Here is a 17,421-nt window from a genome sequence, read left to right on the forward strand (position 1 = left end):
CCAGGCCAAGGTACGCGGCGACTCGGGCCCGGGGCCTTTGGTGGGGCGGACCCCCGGGGCGGCGCGGGGGGTTTTTTTCCGCTTGGGAAGTGAGTGGGGGGGGTCCAAGGTCCAAGGCCGTAGCGCAGGTGGCTCGGGTCACGGGGTGCGAGGGCGCGCACCAGGCGCCGTGGGTAGCCGGCGCGCAAAGGCGGGCGCTGGGGCTCTTTTGCCTGGCCTGGCCTGGCCTGGCCTAACCTGGCCTTGCCTTGCCTTGCCTTGCCTTGCCTTGCCTTGCCTTGCCTTGCCTTGCCTTGCCTTGGTGCAGGAGCCGTGGGCCGTGGGCCGTGGCCGTGCGCCGGCGAGGGTGCGCCAGCCCACGATGGCGGCTTCCCCAGACGGACCCAGGCGAAAAGCCACCTGGACAAACGAACCCCCTCTTGGTAGGTTAGGTTAGGTAGGTAGGTAGGCAGGAGGTATGTAGGTATTGATGTTTTGTTATTAAAGTCTCTGGGTTTGGGCCCCCAGGCGTAGATTGGCTCCCTTTCCTGTCCGCCCGCCCCCCAAATCCTGCGCTTCGACTCCTCTCTCGGCAGCACCCCCAAAGCGCCGTATACACTCCGTCAACGCCGTGGCAGCACAGAATCGCATCCTTCTGGACAATGCTCTCGTCTGCCCCGTTGACCTGCCGCGTGTTTGATTTGTCCTGCTACTCCCACAGCCCGACCGCCCCCGTCTAGAGAGGCGAAGCCGCGTCCCAGCAATCCCCCTTCTGCGCCACGTCCTCGACGGAGGAAAAAAAAAAAAAAAAAAAAGGAATCATTCCCTTGGCCTGCAGGCACGACTCGGTAGACGCATCCGCACACGCACACGCATCGCCAGCAATGGGCTCCCGAGGCTGCGTCCTTCAACCAGAGGGAAAACCCCGGTCCTGGTGCCGAGACCGCTTCTTCCTCACCACTGACAAGACGCACCTCGACGCAAAGGTCGTCAACGCCGTCTTCGACTCGGACCTCATGTGGTGGAACGACCCGCTCGAGATGAACCAGATGCGCAAGATGCTCGACAACTGCCTCACCCTGGCCCTCTTCCACGTGCCGGATACCGCTGAGGAGATGAAGAGTAGGCGCCCCCCCCTTCCCCTTGTTGACCCGCCCACCCGACCACCTCTGCCGAACCGATGACATGGTAGAATCATCAAGGCAAAAAGGCAAAAGGCTAATGGATTGCTCGGCCGCCCCCCCCCCCCGCGTGTGCAGGCAACGGCGGCGTGCCCAGCAGCATGACTGGCCCCAACTGCAAAATGATTGGTCTGGCTCGCATCGTCACCGACTACGTCACCATCGCATACCTCACCGACGTCTTCATCATGGAGGAGTTTCAGCGGCGCGGGCTCGCCTCTTGGATGATGTGCGCTCTCAAGGAGCTGGTCGACGAATGGCCCAATCTCCGCGGGCTCATGCTCATGACCCACGACCGGGCTGCCGCGCGCATGTACCAGCGGACCCTTGGCGCCGTCGACTTTGACAAAGGTCCTTCGGCAGGCTTGGTCGTCTTGGAGATGGGCGGCAGGGGCCAGAAGGACGTCCCGCAACATTAGCACACGTCAGTATGTAGGCGCATCAACGGCCGGCATGGGGCTGACGACGACGACGATGTCGATGACGACGAATGATTCCTTGGCATGGCTTGAGCCTTTGTCTTTCTTGTATCAGCTCTTTTTTTTTTTTTTTTTTTTTTTTTTAACCTTTGTTTAGAAAAAGAGAGAGAGAGAGCAAAAAAGGGAGGCAAAGGTTTTTTGGAATTTTGTTCTTCTTTGCCTGTTCCTTATTCCCTCGCGGCCTTGGACGACTGGGCAGCGCGCAGCTCCACCGCGCGTTTGTATGGTGGCGCAATAGGCGGTTGCACGGGGTCGAGAGAGACATGGTCTTCGGGCAGGAGATACGACGCGTCCGAGTCAAAGGCCGAGAGATCTCCGCAGGAAATAAAAGGCGCAATCCATCGCGTGCTTCTGTCGCCGCTGTCGCCGCTGTCGCCGCTGTCGCCGCTGTTGCCGCCGCCGTCCGTCTCGTCGTAGACTTCGTATTCCGTAATGCCAGCAGCAGCAGCCAGCTTCCCCGTCCCCGTCTTCATCCCCGGCCGCGGCTCCGGCTCGCCATCCCACGCGCCCGTCTCCGCGTTCTGCAGGATGGTCTGCGCCGTCAGAGGCAGCTGCCCGTGCCTCGCCTTGACCATGTCGTCGAGCCTGCGTCCCACGCCGAGCGGCTCCTCCAAGCTGGCCCGGAACCCCGCCGGCGGCCTGAAGCCCAGGCACACGATAAAGGCCTCCATGCTGCTGGCCCGCGAGCTCCTCGGCTTCGCCACCACGACGCGCTCGAAAAAGATCCTGAGCTGCGCGTACAGCACGTCCACGTTGCGCCCTCGGAAGATCTTGGCCACGAACTTGCCGCCCGGCTTGAGCACGCACAGGGCCAGGTTCAGCGCCGCAAACAGCAGCTGGCTCTGCACGTAAATGTCCAGGTCGTGCAGGCCCGTCACGTCGGGCGCCCCGTCGCTCAGCACCAGGTCCACGGGGCGCGACGCCGGCGACGCCGAGCCCCCCGCCGCCCCGTCGCGCCCCGGGTCCAGCGCGCTCAGCAGCAGGGGCACCGTGGCGGGGTGCGTAATGTCCGCGCGGAGCGTCGTGATGCCCGCCAGCGGCGCGATGGGCTGCAGGTCCACCGCGACGATTTTGACGTCCTCGCCCGGCGGCCGGGGCGTGCGCTCGTGCTCGCGCTCGCGCTCGCGCTCCTGCTGCGCCGGCGCGGCGGCGTCGGGAAACATGGCGAGCATGCGTCGGCGGAGGCGCGCCTCCTGGTCCTGCCACTGCTTGCGGCCCAGCGTCTCGTTCTTGATGAGCACGCGCGAGAGGACCTGCGACCACGAGCCCGGGGCGGCGCAGAGGTCCACCACGCGCGAGACGTTGGCGAACAAGTCGAACTCTGCGGCGATGATGCACACGGCCTTAGCTCTTGTCTGCGGAGCGAGAGGGCGTGTGATGATCCCCCCCCCGACCAAAGACAAATCCGTCATCATGCACCCGTGTGCGTGCCGTGCCGGTCCTGCGGCGGGGTCGAAAACGCACCTTCGTCGAGTTGCAGCAGTTTGAAGGCGCTTCTGGCCCTCCAGCCCTGCTCCTTGGCCAGGCGATAGTACGCGTCGCGCTTATCTTTGGATGACTTGCCCATGTTTGGTGGTCTTTGACGAAGAAACGGGCGGATCGAGGTAACGGGATGAGGAGGGTAGCAAGAAGCATCCTTTGACGGAACCCCGAGGCTCGTCGTCAAACTCGGACATTTTTTAGTGGGGCGACTAGATGCCCTAGGCTTGATTGAGTGCATCCATGGGATAGCTTAAGAACCTGTCACGTGATTCTAGCTATGTGGACTCTTGCTATCACAGACAGTCGCTTAGCTCAATCACTTGAAGCATGATGTCCTTCGTCACACTTTTGCATCGTGCATTGTAACAGTACCTACCTGCCTGACTGCCTCCCAAGGTATCTATCTACCTGTGTTTAAGTCTCTATGCTACGCCTGCGGTCACGTGGCCTGGGCGGGAACTTGCAGTCCCATGTCAGACAACCTCATTGTCACGGGGCTCGTGGCAGCTCCACTTGATCCCGACACCAAGATCCAGCGGCAAAGATGACGCTGGCTGGCTTCGAGAGGATCCGAGAAAGCGGCCTGGGCTTTACCTCCGATGGCCCGCCGGATCCAGCGGCACCATCACAGTAGCATCTAGCAGTGCCCGCTCTCTTGACCTTTGAGCACAATGTCATCCATCTTCTCCAACAAAGGTTTCAAACTTTTGACGTAGTCGAGTCTCGACTACTAACCAACAGCAAACAACGGCAAACAACGGCAAAAAACCCATCCTTCGCCGCGTTGCAGCATCACACAATCCCCAGCTCTCCTCCAATGGCTTCCAAGGCTTCCCCAAGCAATCTCGACACCACCTCGTCCCCGCCCACACCCACGCCCACGCCCACTGCCTTCACCAGCAACGGGTACAGCCGCAACAGATGCTTCTTGCGCTCGCCCCCAGCCTTGTCCAGGGATGGAATGGCTTCCCCACGACTTTCCAGTCGCACCAGCCTCGTCAGCGTCCAAATCAGCTCCTTGCGCTGGCTCAGAGGCTGAGGCATCCGCCCTCGCAACGGCTGATCGGCGACGTAAGCTCCGAGGGGGAGCGCACACCGAATCATCAGGAAAGGGGCTGCGGTGCTGGCGATACGGTTGAGAAGAGCAATCGCGTCCTGGCCCGATTGCTCGTCCTTTGACCTTGATCGACCGCCTTTTGACGTGGGTTGTCTGTCCTCGTGCTCTTGGTTTGCAGACACCAAGGAGAACAGCTCCTCGAAGGCAGCATAAGCCACGGCCCTGCGCCGTGTGGGAAGCACGGCAACCGTGCGACCCCGTCGCGGCGTGTACAACGAGGATAGGCTGAGCTCACCCACTCTGGCAGACATGTCACTCTCCGCCGGTGAGAAATCGTGGATGACAGAGTTCTTAAAGAGGCTTTGAGCATAGGCCTTTCGCGCCTGTTTGGGGACGCATTCTGCCCCCAGGGAGGGAATGAGCAGGTCTCGCAGCTCGCGGAACGACGACATGTCGAAACGTTCATCTTCTTCCATCACCACTCCCGCGGGAGCGGCGTCATCATCGCACTCTGCACTGAGGATGCCGTCTGCCAAGGCAACCACACTCATCCAAATATCCTGCACGGTTGGTCGAGGCATCTCTACGGAACCGATATGTGGAAGGGTAGCCTTCAAAATAGAGAGGACCGACGACGTTGCCACTTTCCAGGGCTGTACTGATTTGGTAATTATGGGGTAGCCGTACTTCAGATCGATTGGCATCCGGAGAGCCGATATTGCCTTTGAAAAGGCCCCACTGCTGTAGATGCCCTTGTCGGATGCATGATGAAGAATTAGAGTTTCCACAAGTCTCATGCTCGCTTTGGACATGGCCACAAAGGTGCGTTTGGATCCTGACGTGAAAAGGTCCCGATCATATGCCAGCGCGATCAACTCTGAAACGCGAGCAATCAAGGCCGACGGGACGCCGTCTACATCTGTCCTGACCATTTCCACAGCTGCCAATATCTGAGTCTGTAGAGCTGTAGCATGTTCTGTGTCCTGGACGTACGAACCGACGGATGCCTCTTCCGTGGTTTGACGCAGCAGAGCCAACATGCGTTCGACGGTATCAGCGGTGAGATCAGCTTGCATGAGCTTGTAGATTGCTCTCAGAGCAGCAACATATGCTACCAGGCACTTTTGATTGTCATCGTCTCTTGGCTTCGAGGTGGGAACCCCTCTCGCCCACAGTTCCCAAGCAGCCCCGATTGTGGTTTTGTTGAATAGTGGCTCCCTACTGTCCTTGTCCTGTGAGAGGACGTGGCTCAATGCCTGAAACACAGCCGTGTTAATCTCGGCAACCTCCAAGTCAAGCAAAGTTTCAAAGTGTCCTAGCAGCTCGCGCCATAGGTGGTTGAAGTCGGCAAAGGAGGTGAGACTGTCGATGTGATTGGCAAGTAACCTTGCGATACCGCCTATCATCACAACGGCAGTACCGTGCCAATCCGCTCGGTCTCGCTCGTCGACCTCGTCATCTGCGGCAGCTTGGAGCTCTTTCTCAAGAGACGCAAATAGTTTGAAAATGACCGATTTGACGCATGTTGACCAAGCCTCTGGGCTTAAGCGGTCACCGTACGCGTCAAATATTCGTAAAAGGGTTTGTATGGCCGAGTTCCGCAAGTCCAGTCTCTCATCCGACGTTACTGCCGCTAGTCGTAGAAGGAGTAGCATCCACAGCGCCGCGTCGGATTCCTTATGGGTACGATCGGCTGCCTTCTTCTCCAGCTCAAATCCGCCAGCCGCGCCCGCAAGATTTGCGGTAATCTCCAACGTATTTGCCTTGGCGGATAGAAAGTCGGACAAGATCCAGAAAAAGGTGACAGTCTACCTTTTTGTTAGCACCTACTGCAATGCCACCAGGGGCAACTCTCCCCCCCCAACTTCTCTTCTCCCGAAGCTTACCGTAAGTGCGATATTGAGGTCGTCATCCTGAGAGCAAAACTTGTACAGAGTTTCAACCAGTATAAGAAAACAAGAGTTTGGGAGGGACGACAAAAAGTCGGAACAAACAAGTTGCAGGGATCCAAATGCAGAGCGAGTCAGCTTCGGAGAACGCGTGGAAAGTAAGCCACTTCCAACGTCCTTTCGGTGCTCCTGAGTGACAGTCGGGGTGATAAATCCGCTGCCAATTATGTCAAAGGTGATGTCCCAGCCGCTGACAAGGCTTTGACCACAACCCTCGATTATGCTTCTGAGGCCCTCGAGAAGAATTCGGTGAACATCAATGTCAGTTGCGAAGCTAGAAATCGATGCGGCTCGCGCTGACTTGTTGAGGGTTGCAACGGCATCCCGCAACGCTGACAGCAAGCGAAGTTGGACTGCTCCTATTTCTGCACCGGCCATCGAAGGTGTCACTGTTGCTGCCTTCAAAGCAAGCTTCGACAACGTCTCTGCCGCTCTGATTCTGACCGGCGCACCTAATATTGGGGAAGCAACGGTATCCACGATTCCCTGCATGAGAATGTTCCACCCAGATCTTTCCGGCGCGTCCATGAGCAATCTCTCCAGGTTTACCGTGGCAACTTCGCCCAGTTTGGCCAGCGCGAATAGAGACTCCTGGCTTGCAGATGTAGGCGCAGTGGCTGAGAAGCTCAAGACACGACGGTGACCGTGACTCGACGGTCTTTGCTGCTCGGCAGTCGTCGGAGAGGTTGAATCCGTTGCCTCTGACTTCTCCGGGCCTGATCCGTTGAGAAGGGTACATATCGCCTGGACAACTTCAATGAATGGTTCGTTGGGAAAGTCGACTGTGCTTCCAATCAACCTAGTGGCAGCAGTCTCCACTGACTTTATCTCGTGGCTGAAGTTGTGCATCAACGCATCGGCATCGCTTGCTTGTTCGACACCACGACTGATGGACGGGGTTCGACCTGGCATGCTGCCTGTAGCGAATAAGACGAAGTCTGCCTGCTGAAGAGTCTCAAAGATGATGCCCCAGGCCGGGCCTAAGGTCGGGCCTAATGCGATTCCGAGGTTGAGAAGCGCCCGCAAGCATAAAAGGTTCCGCGTGTTCAAGTTCCCAGCACCGGCGTCAAACGAAGAAGCGTGCCATTGCTTCTCGGTCGAAGGGGAAGCTGGAGTCAGCGCCTCCGCACTCAATAGACCACGAGCATTATTGAAGAGTGTGTTTGCGGCGTCGGATGGTGTACTTGGCGTTGTTGGACGGGCCTGTCCAGAGTTGAGGCAAGCCGTGAGAAGGTTAGGAGGCACCGCCGATTTGCCAAGGGTCGTCAAGAAGGCATCTCTGGGGGTAGCGAGTTGCAAAAGACCCGATACGTGCGCGAATCTTTGGAAAGCTCGGACCAAATTATGGTAATACTCTGAATCTAACGCGGCATATAAGAACGTCGAAAAAGTGGCAAGAATGGCAGGCCAGCAGTCATCGACAATGGCCGCACATATCTTGACGTCTTCGTACATGGAGTGATCGTGCAGCTGGAGTGGGTTTACAGGAGCTGGGTTCTTCTTAAAAGAAGCAGATCGTTCCAGACTGCCTTGCTTCTTTCCTGCAGATGCTGAAGCTCCCTGGCCATTTTCCCACTTGGCATCTTTGCGGCGATTGCGGCTTTCACTCGGGACTGTCAACGGCAAAATGAATTTCGCCAGGCCATCGGAGAGTGACGATAGACAAGACAGAACTAAACTGTAAACGTAGGATTCAGGGATAGGCGGCGGATCAGTCTTGTCGAGTTGATCAATGCAGGGCACGCGAATGGAGCTCCACTGCATGCTGATGCCGGTTTGAGAAGCCTCGGAGCCCATTGCGCCGCTGATGATGCCACTCATGCCCGCTTCGAGAATTGCCGTATCGGTTGACGTACCAGAACCGCTGGACGAGAAGCTCATGGGCACGGTCGACTGATGGCCGAGCCCAATCACGGTCGGTTTCTCAGTACTAAGGCGAACAAAGGTTGCCGCCAACGATTTTATGACATCTTTCTCGCCTTTCTGGGCATCAAAGAGCGAATAAATCCTCCGAACCAACGCATAGTCACCGAAAATGCCCCTAAAGACCTCCATGCACAACGCTCTCTTCCACAACACTGAGTCCTGGTCCAGCAGGGGAGTGAGGATGTCAAGAGCATCCCCGCACTCTTTTGGTAGAATATCGATATGCCGTCGAAGCACCGTGTACAAAATACGCACAAGTCTTACGGTTGTGGCAAACGAGGGTTCGTCTTTCAGGGCGCTCACAATAAGTGGCAAAACGGTAGCACGGAGGATCTGAGCTTGTTCATGATGCGTGGTGAATACGGAGGCGTGGTTCGTTATGACTGATTCTATGAGTTCCAAGCCGAACGTTTGGGGCAAATTCGAAAATCTAAGGAATTCAGGTCGTTGGTTTTCCGTCATGAGGCACAAGTCGTTGAATATCTGCCTCGCCTCATTAGTCGATGGTACATTCGGCATGTGCCCCAAGCGTGTAGACTCACCCTGTATGCATCCAGGGCAGCTGCTCCAAGCTGAACCGGTCCATCTGCAGAAGGTGCCTCTCCAGCTACGGAACTGACCGGGCCGTTCTCTGGGGAAATTGGTCAGCATCGGATCGCTTCTGGACCCAATCGTGTAGGCAATGACACGAACTATCTTCTGAAACAACTTTGTCAAAGACGGAGACAACCAGTTGCTGCAATGTAGCGGCGCTTGTGTTGTTGACAATTGCATTCTTGCTGCTTTGCAACGTGAAGCAGACGTTCAGTGTCGTCACCAACAAATCTCCCTGCAAGTCTGACGAGTAGTTCTGCAGTAGCGATGGCAAAGCCTGTAGAATTTTGAGCTGCACGTCCAAACCGGCCGATGCTGCCTGCATCAACGCCTCTAGCACTTGACTGAGCTTGGCTCTTGGCAAGGCACGGGCGACGATGAGGCGTTGGAGGCAAACGATGGCGATGCCCGTGAATTTTGCATTTTTGGTACCGCATGCTATGATGAAAGGGTTGACGAAGTTTGGAATTTGGGAGATTACTGCAGAAGAATCGGTTAGGTGACTGCCCGACTATGACTGGCGGCTTGCTGCCTGCCGAGGAAGCTATTTGACATGCGACGCAGTTCATACATTCGGGGGCTGCCTGCTCGGACACATTGCCCAGATGTTTGAGCTCTTCTAGAGACTTTTCAGCTGCCTGCCATTACTGTCAACGGACAAGTCGTCAAAGGGGAACCGGCGAAGCCCAAGAGACCCATAGGCTTTGCAGTTGCCTACCTGTCTCAAGTCGTTATGTTTCCTCTTGCTCTCCTGGATCAGGTTCGCCAACTCGTTGGCCAGTAGCTGAGTCGTCATATTGGACAGTCCAGCCCCAAGAACCAGACGTTCGCGCGCATGTAGGCTCGTATATCATTCGTGCAGCTCACTGCACGCGGAGAAAGACGTATCCTAGAAAGCTGAGTGAGTTTGTTTCTTCTCGGTAGGCAGTTGAAACATGATCGCGTCACAACGCGCGCAAGCACTTGCATATGCGAGCAAAGAGCAGAGGGAACGTGGCACAACCCCAATGCCCCACCTACCGCCTGCTTCTGGCGTGGCACAGCTGTTTGGGTGGCCAATAACAGGTAAGGCGGTAGGTACCTACTATCTGTACGTCCGTACCTTTATGTTCCAGGTACAGTACGCATCCACCAATAAGTCAATGGTTGCTGGTCACCAATAGCAGCAAGATATCCGTTGCTCGAACCCCCCAGGGGTCTTGGATCGTCTTTCTATGAGGCTGAGCACAAACGCCAAGAATATCAAAGATGCTAAGATGCAATCAGGGCTAGCTTCATTTTATAACCGTCGTTGAATCTGTTTTCCTCGAGTCAGGAGTCACGTCTATCTCCTTCAAGTCACTGCCCTCTGCATGAGTAGCTACAGTAGCTAAATTTCTTTGGCCTTGCAGCTCGCCTCGCTAGCTGACCACTGTGTCCTTGCTGCGACGTCAAGTAATGCTTTGACGCCCATTTCTTCTCAAGTTGCGGCGATTGATGGATTCAAAGATGCGTCTCTCATGGGGCAACGTTGCTTCTACATTCTACATCCTGGGGGACGCAGCTTCCGAGACTCATCTCTCTGATAAGCCCAGTGCAGAAACCATGCACTGCTGTTCGTCACGTCGAGTCTCGGAAAACCCGAGTTAACCCAAAGAGCGAAAAAATTGCAGGAGAAAAAAAAAAGAAGGTAAAGAAAGGTGACAACTCGAGTTAAATGGCCAACTTTAGACAGGAAATGGTGGACGCAATAGAAAGTTTCAAGTTCAATCATAGCTCTGACTGGTTAAATCCTCGACTCCATTTTTCCGGTTAGACAGCATAACAACGCCGTAAAGACTTGATTTGGAACGATTGGCAAGTTGTGGTTCAAACAGGGGCGTTGGTAAAGAGGTAGGAGACAGATTCGCCATTATGTGTACGACGAATTGCCTGTAGTGTATTAATTGTGAATGAAGAGCAGATGGCGAGCTGTGGAAGTGGGAGCAACGGTGCACGTACCTCTGCCAACGTCGCGGATACGTCAATTACCTTGAGTTTCGGACATCTCTCAGTCTTGTCCCCAAGCGGAACAGCTGTGCCTCTGGGTTAGGAAGACGAAGAAGTAGAGTGAGTTGGAAGGCGCGTACTATTGGTTACCACTAAGCCAGCGAGGCAAGAAGCGTTGATATTCTCAATAGCTTTGCCGCTTAGGATTCCGTGAGTGACTATGGCATAAACCTCTTTGGCGCCATGCTGGTTGACGGTTTCGGCCGCTTTAACTAGCTGTGACCCGGGTTAGTGCATGACAACGTGGTGAGGATGCGGGCGCGAGTGTTTGGTCTGAAAGGGACCAGGACGCCTACTGTTCCGCAAGTGTCGGCCATGTCATCAACCAAGATGGCAACTTTATCTTGAACATCTCCTACAAGAACCATACGACCAACAACATTGGGCCGGGGGCGCTCCTTGTGGATGAGAGCAAATCCCACATTCAACCGGTCGGCAATGGCAGTGGCTCTCTTGGCACCACCGGCATCAGGAGAGACAATGACGCAATTTTCCGACTCTAGATTTTCGCGTATCCAACGCAGGACCGAAGGTTCCGCATACAAGTTGTCCACGGGCACGTTGAAGAAACCCTGAATCTGGGAAGCATGCAAATCCATGGTGATGACATGGTTCTGTTGGACGACGATCAGCCAAGAAGCAAAAGGGTCCAGGTCCAGGGGGGAAGGCATTTGTTTGAGGGAGAGGACAGCTTACGCAGCCAGAAACTTGCAGCATATTGGCGATAAGTTTGGCACTTATTGGCGCACGAGACTTGTCCTTTTTATCCTGCCTAGCATAAGGAAAGTTGGGAATGACAGCGGTGATGCGACGAGCAGACGCTGTACGGCAGGCATGAATCATGATGAGAAGCTCCATAAGCCCGTCATTAACGTCTCCCGGGGCAGTGGATTGAAGGATGAAGACGTCTTCATCTCGCACCGATTCACCAATAGAAACACTAGTCTCTTGATTTGAATAGTTGAGGCTCATCGTGTTGGCAACCTCGATGCCTAGTCTTGAAGCGGAATCAGTTTGACTGCAAGATTTTTTTTTTCTGTCTTTTTTCCCTCCTCTTCTTTTTCTTTTCCCTCTTTTACTTTCTCGGTACCATATGCGTAACACGTGCATAGACAAAGCGACGCCCGGGTCTACCTATCGGTAGCAATAGGCTGCTAGCGGGGTTACAAGCGGATGGGTAGGTAGGTAGGATGCGTGTGTAAGAAGGTGTCTCGAGGTTGCTGGGCACTGAGAGCACAACAAGAACATACCGACTTGCGACCTGGATGCTGAGGTTCGGGTGAGAGCTCCCCGAGATGAGCTTGATTTCGTTCGCCATTTGGTCCAACATTGTGGTGGAAGGATTGGCGAGACGAAGGATTGGGAAATGCGACGAAGAGAAAATTTTAGCGCGCAAAGTTGTTTAGACGCAGGTCTTGCAGGTCTTGCTGCAGGACGACGTGTCGGACGGGCGAATGAGACGCCTCAGAATTGGCCTGGGGCAACGGCGGGCTACAGCAGGCCGGCGTGACGGGTCTGGTGCTTGCCGGAAGGCGGCAAGGCGGAAGGCGGCAGGCGGCAGGCGGCAAGGCAAGGCAAGGCAAGGCAAGGCAAGGTAAGGCAAGGCAAAGCGAGGCAAGGCAGGGCAGGGCAGGGCAAGGCGAATGAAAGGCGACGTTGACAGGTTCCGAGCTTGCAATATCCAAGCGACGGCGGCGGCAATCACAAGGCAGCAAGATAACCAAAGGGACTGGAAGTTCTCGGACCGTAGACGTTGAAAGACCACTTGAGTGGGTGTCCATGTCCAATTGCAAGCCCCAACCGGATGCCGGTTTCTTCCCTTCCCGGGGTCATGTGATGCCCACAGCACGGTTAGGCATGTTTGGGTGATTGCTGGATGCTTTAGCCTCCGTCTCTCCCGGGCGTGAAGTAAACGAAGCAGAAACGCGCAATTTTGTTTCTATTTTTTTTATACTTTTTTCCTTGTGCCGCATGCTTCGGAAAGCATGGGGAAAAAAGGCTACCGTGATTTAAAAACAAGCCTGTATGCTCTGGTGCATGCAGCACAGTTGCGCAGCTTGGGTGGGACGAGCATGCCGCTTGGAAGTGCTACAGTGTGCTGCTGTGCTGCTGCGCTGCTGTGCTGCTGCGCTGCTCTGGTGCCGTCTGGTGCCAGGCTGGGCTCATGTCAACTGGCTTTGACGAATTACACAGTGGCCCCAGCCTGGGTGCTTGGCCTGGAGGTGCCTGTGGGCCGACAACATCAAGTTGAGTGAGTCGTGCCACTCACTTGGCACTCACTATACCCCCCCCCCCCCCCCCCCCCCCGGGCCTATCCTCTGGCTTCATTCAAGAACCTTCCTCTCGCCATTTCCATCCATCGGGCGTCCATCCAGCCAAACCCACAGATCCGGCCACATCACTCTCTCGTCAACGATAGTCGAAAAAGGAACCAATCAAACACCCCTGGCCGCTTCATCTGCCAAGTTCGTCTCCATTTCCTGCACCTGGCCTCCGTACCGAGGACGATCTGATTGTCATTCGCGGAGGTTCCGCTGGGTGCCCAAAGCTGCGGCACGCCGCTTTTCCTGCCTTTTCATCCTTTTCCCTCCCACACCGCTTCAGTTAAAGAAAGCTGTCGAGAACCCAGCTCGGGCGGTCATCATGTCCCCCGATTCAAAAACAACATCACCATGGCGAACTACCCGTCTATCCCGCCGCGCCTGATGTCGGCTTCTCCATGTTCATCTTTGCATGACGCGAAACTCAAACATCGCAGGCTTCGACTGCTCGTCGCTGCCGCAGGGCCTCGCGACACCTCTTGGGCCCAAGCGCTGGTCGTTCGACTGTCGAAAAACCCCCAAATTGAGATGCGTGCCCTTGTTGACGATGTCGTCCCCCGGCTCACCCAGACCATCATCGTCATGGAAAACCGAAGCCTGGCTTCAGGGCACGGCGAGCGGGTAGACGATGTCGAGTTCTTCCGACAGCAGGCGTTCGAATTGGTGGAATGGGCCGATCTGTTAGTCTGCGTTCCCCTGGATGCGGACGGCATCGCCAAGATGCTTGCCGGCGTCGCAGACACGTTTCTGGGGGAGGTGTTGCGGGGATGGAATATGCACAAAAGCATTGTACTTGTCCCCGGGATGAGCACGCACATGTGGTCTCACCCAATGACCAAGCGCCATCTCAGCAAAATACACAGAAAGTGGAATTGGATCCGTGTCATGACTCCCATACTGTGGCATTTCGAGGGCCAGCCCAACCCCAAGCGCGTGCCCAATTGGAACGGTTTCAATGAGGTGCTTGGCATCATCAAGAATCAAGCCGACCTGCTGGGCTTGGGGCGGGACGTGGAAATTGCCACTGGCACAGTTGTCGTGCCCGACTCGGATGTCAAGATCCGCTCCAAACTTCCTCCCGAAATCTGGACAATGGTGCTGGATCATGCAGGCGACTGGGAACTGGCCAAGGCTCTCGGGATGTACACCAATCTGCCCATGCCGTCGGCATGGTCCCTCGAACCTAGAGACCCCGCCGACCCCCTCAAGGTGTACGAGCACGATTTGGAATGGACCGTACTCACGGGCAACTCTGCTGCCATCTGCAAGAAGCTGTCCCAATCGCCCCCTGCCTTCCGAGACGTTCCCGCCCTGGTGGTCAAACTCATCATACGCTTCGGGCTGATAGATGTACTCGCTTACATGGAGGCTAACCGACCCGACTTGTTCAAGGCCTTTGACGGCACCACCCTGCCAACAAACGCCTCGGCTTACTATCCCCGAACCGATGTTCTCGATTTCTGGAAGCAAAGCAAATGGTTCCGCGAGGACCTGATATACGACGCAGAAGCTGTGGACGGAGCGTCCAAAAACGGCCACGTTCGCGTCCTCGACTGGTGGTGGAGACGATCCGGTCTGCCTCTGCGGTATACAGAAGCAGCCCTGGAACAGGCCAGTGGTCGTGGGCACTTGCTCGTGCTGGAGTGGTGGCGTGATGCCGCCGCGCAGGATGAAGAAGTCGTCCTCCGACCCGGCCGCTCCCTTCTATGGGCCACCCAACACGGCCAGGCGGCCGTGCTCGAATGGTGGGGTGCCTCGGGCATTCCCGTCGCACACGGCGATGCCGTCGCCAAAGTCGCCTCGCGCTGGGGACAGGTTCAAGTCCTCGAAACCTGGCGCCGGTTCAAGGGCGACAGCAAGCTTGTCTTTGACCCAGAGGTCCTACTCAGCTCCACGATTCACCAGCACGTAGACGTGCTAGAGTGGTGGCGCAAGTTTGCACACGGCGAGCTGGAAGGCATGGAAGGGAGAAAGCAACCCGTCGAGTTCCGCACGTGCAACATCGAAGAAGCGCTGGAGGACAGCATTGGTGACCAGGATCAGAACAAGGCAAGGAAGTGGTGGGCAAAATACGGGTTGGACTTGCGCATGAGGAACGAAGAATGGCTTCAGACACGGTACTTGTGACCAATTGGTTAGACGGGACAATCACCGCCCCCTTTTCCCCCCCGGGCACCCCCCCTTCCCATTTAGAGTTTTTCTCGACGGCAGACTGAGCTGCGAAGCAGAAATAGTCGTAATGATTTCTTTGTTTGTGGCACATGTGTACTTTGTTTTGCGATGGGAGCAGTTCAGTGCACAGCGCAACGGAGCGGGAGAGTTGGACCAGCTTACCAGACGGCATCCCGGGTTCCGCTGAGCGCTGTCCGGGTCCAGGAAAATGCCGCCAGGACTCTGCGAGCGATCCCATCCATCTCCCCGCAGGGCGTTTGGCAGACGAGAAGAACGTCCGGTCCGTTCTTTGCGTCTACTCGGCAGCGTTCCGTAGCTCTCGTCTGCGACATGCGCGACGGGGGGATTCTCACGCAAAACGCTTTTAACTTGGTACCGGGGCCGACACGACAGCCGGCACTTCGGTCCCGAAGCAAACAACACAACCAACCATTGCTGCTTTCTTCCCCTTTCGGCCATCTCATTTCAGGTTCTTTTGGCGTTTGGGGTAACACAAATCCCCGAAATGGCAAAAGGCAAATTAAGTTGCACAGGCCGCACAGGCCGCACAAGCCGCACAAGCCGCACAAGCCGCACAAGCCGCGCAAGCTTGCAGCGGGGAAGCAATCAAGGTCAGCTTATCCGGCCGCAGGACCATGCGTCGTGCGAGCAGCGGTGGGAACGGTCACGACCGTCCCCTAATCCAAGCTGTCGGGTCGAGCGTAACCAGCTGAGCAGGGAAAGCACTGGAGGGAGACTGGAAGCTTTGGTGTCAAAGGCTCATTCATGGTGGATGTTCAAGGGTGGGGAGGGGGGCGTGGCATGTTTTTTTTCTTTTTTCTTCGTCTCTTTTTCCTGCCCTCCGGGCTGCGGCGGTCTTTGGTTTTCGGAGATATTGACGATACCAAATGCGTCGTTGGGTACGTCCGTAGATGAATCATCATCAGCTTGGCAGGTTGATGTGGACGGCCTTGTATCTGGCACGTGGGCATCATTGCAGAAGACGGCTTCGGCTTGTCACGAATTACTGCACGGTGACATTGGACTGGCTGGCCATCAGTCAGAGCAAATCGCACGGCGGAGCAAGCGGGGCTTCCGGTTGGCAATGGAAAGCTGAATGAATGAATGAAAGAATGAATGATGGATGAATGTTGCTAGGTGGTTGATCGAGGCATGCGAGACACGCAAAGGGCAAAGGGCAAAGGGCAAAGGGCAAAGGGCAAAGGGGAAAAGTAAAGAAATTGAGGACCTGGAGCAACACACAACGAATGGAGGCATAGTTGATGATGAATAATTACCCTACATGTAATGTAGATGGTCGGCCTAAGCTAACTATAGCCTAGTACATACCAGACCTCTGCAGCTGTCTGGTTCGAGCGGGGAATAGCCGTGCTACAGTAGTGGTTGCCGTGGGCATGGAGTTCCAGGCTGCATTTACCTCACCTCACCTGTTCTGTTTGCCTGCCCGGAAGCCTAGGTAGATCGTTGGATAAAAAAGAAAAAGCAATGAAGCAAGAAAAAGGAAAGAAGAGAAAACAAAAGAAAAGAATAATGAAGCTAAATGCTCACCGGAAGCAGGGATCACCAGAAGGGCAATTTATCGCCCTTTCTATCATCCCTTTCTATCATCTCCCGGTCCCCACTCCTGCGCATCATGCTGGGTTGTGGGATGTGGATGTGGATGTGGATGTGCCTGGTGTGCCTGGCGTCTTCGATGTTGGTTTGGGATCGTGGAATGTGGGGCCCTTGGGGGATGCTTTTGATGTTTTGACATCCATCGAAGCAGCACGCCTCTGCCTTGCCCGGCGTGCTCGAGTTTTCGTAATTTTGCGCTCCTCCTACGGGAGCACCGAGCACTTGGCCAAGCGACCCCTGACTCCCGAGCCCCGTTACACCAGACATGTGAAGCAGCCCGCACAGTACGGGTCGCCACGGAGTACTCGGCACCTCTCGTTGGCTTGGCCCACCTGGCACCTGTGGCAGAGAAGACACATGGCAGCATGGCCCAGACCTGTTAAATCCGCAAAGTTTCGGAGCCAACTACTCGGCTCTGACTCAGGAGTGGTGCTGGCGACCCCACTGAGCAAAAAGCTTGGTTAGCGCCTTGTCGCGCCTTGTCGCGCCTCGTCGCGCCTGAACCTTGGCCTTGTTTCATCGCGATGCCCTCTGTAGTGCGGATGCGGAGTTGACGTGGGAGCAAGTGCCAGATGATGTGGGAAGTCGGGGACCAGCCAGGCAGCTCCAGTCGTGTTCTTGGAGTAGTGAAGTAGGGGC

The 17,421-nt window shown here is 55.9% G+C and overlaps 5 protein-coding genes across 5 annotated transcripts; 2 read left to right on the plus strand and 3 right to left on the minus strand.

The window, feature by feature from the left end:
- Positions 1 to 863: 863 nt before the first annotated feature.
- UV8b_06219 (uncharacterized protein) lies at positions 864 to 1,579 on the plus strand (the record flags this gene model as incomplete). The annotated part of the gene is made up of 2 exons (XM_043143716.1): positions 864 to 1,101; positions 1,239 to 1,579. 2 exons carry the CDS (start codon positions 864 to 866, stop codon positions 1,577 to 1,579), a joined length of 579 nt encoding a protein of 192 aa, XP_042999651.1.
- A 227-nt stretch (positions 1,580 to 1,806) lies between these two features.
- UV8b_06220 (uncharacterized protein) lies at positions 1,807 to 3,206 on the minus strand (the record flags this gene model as incomplete). Its single annotated transcript, XM_043143717.1, has 2 exons — positions 1,807 to 2,960; positions 3,104 to 3,206. 2 exons carry the CDS (start codon positions 3,204 to 3,206, stop codon positions 1,807 to 1,809), a joined length of 1,257 nt encoding a protein of 418 aa, XP_042999652.1.
- Positions 3,207 to 3,913: 707 nt separating this feature from the next.
- UV8b_06221 (uncharacterized protein) lies at positions 3,914 to 9,443 on the minus strand (the record flags this gene model as incomplete). The annotated part of the gene is made up of 6 exons (XM_043143718.1): positions 3,914 to 5,986; positions 6,065 to 8,536; positions 8,596 to 8,684; positions 8,747 to 9,127; positions 9,219 to 9,285; positions 9,366 to 9,443. The coding sequence occupies 6 exons, from the start codon at positions 9,441 to 9,443 to the stop codon at positions 3,914 to 3,916; spliced, it is 5,160 nt and encodes a 1,719-aa protein (XP_042999653.1).
- Positions 9,444 to 10,495: 1,052 nt separating this feature from the next.
- Positions 10,496 to 12,005, minus strand: UV8b_06222 (uncharacterized protein; the record flags this gene model as incomplete). The annotated part of the gene is made up of 6 exons (XM_043143719.1): positions 10,496 to 10,558; positions 10,628 to 10,701; positions 10,756 to 10,891; positions 10,972 to 11,289; positions 11,372 to 11,672; positions 11,926 to 12,005. 6 exons carry the CDS (start codon positions 12,003 to 12,005, stop codon positions 10,496 to 10,498), a joined length of 972 nt encoding a protein of 323 aa, XP_042999654.1.
- Positions 12,006 to 13,347: 1,342 nt separating this feature from the next.
- On the plus strand, positions 13,348 to 15,123 carry UV8b_06223 (uncharacterized protein; the record flags this gene model as incomplete). Its single annotated transcript, XM_043143720.1, has 1 exon — positions 13,348 to 15,123. One exon carries the CDS (start codon positions 13,348 to 13,350, stop codon positions 15,121 to 15,123), a length of 1,776 nt encoding a protein of 591 aa, XP_042999655.1.
- Positions 15,124 to 17,421: the final 2,298 nt, after the last annotated feature.

This window comes from Ustilaginoidea virens, chromosome 5 (genome assembly GCF_000687475.1).
Source record: "Ustilaginoidea virens chromosome 5, complete sequence".
Classification (NCBI taxonomy): domain Eukaryota; kingdom Fungi; phylum Ascomycota; class Sordariomycetes; order Hypocreales; family Clavicipitaceae; genus Ustilaginoidea; species Ustilaginoidea virens.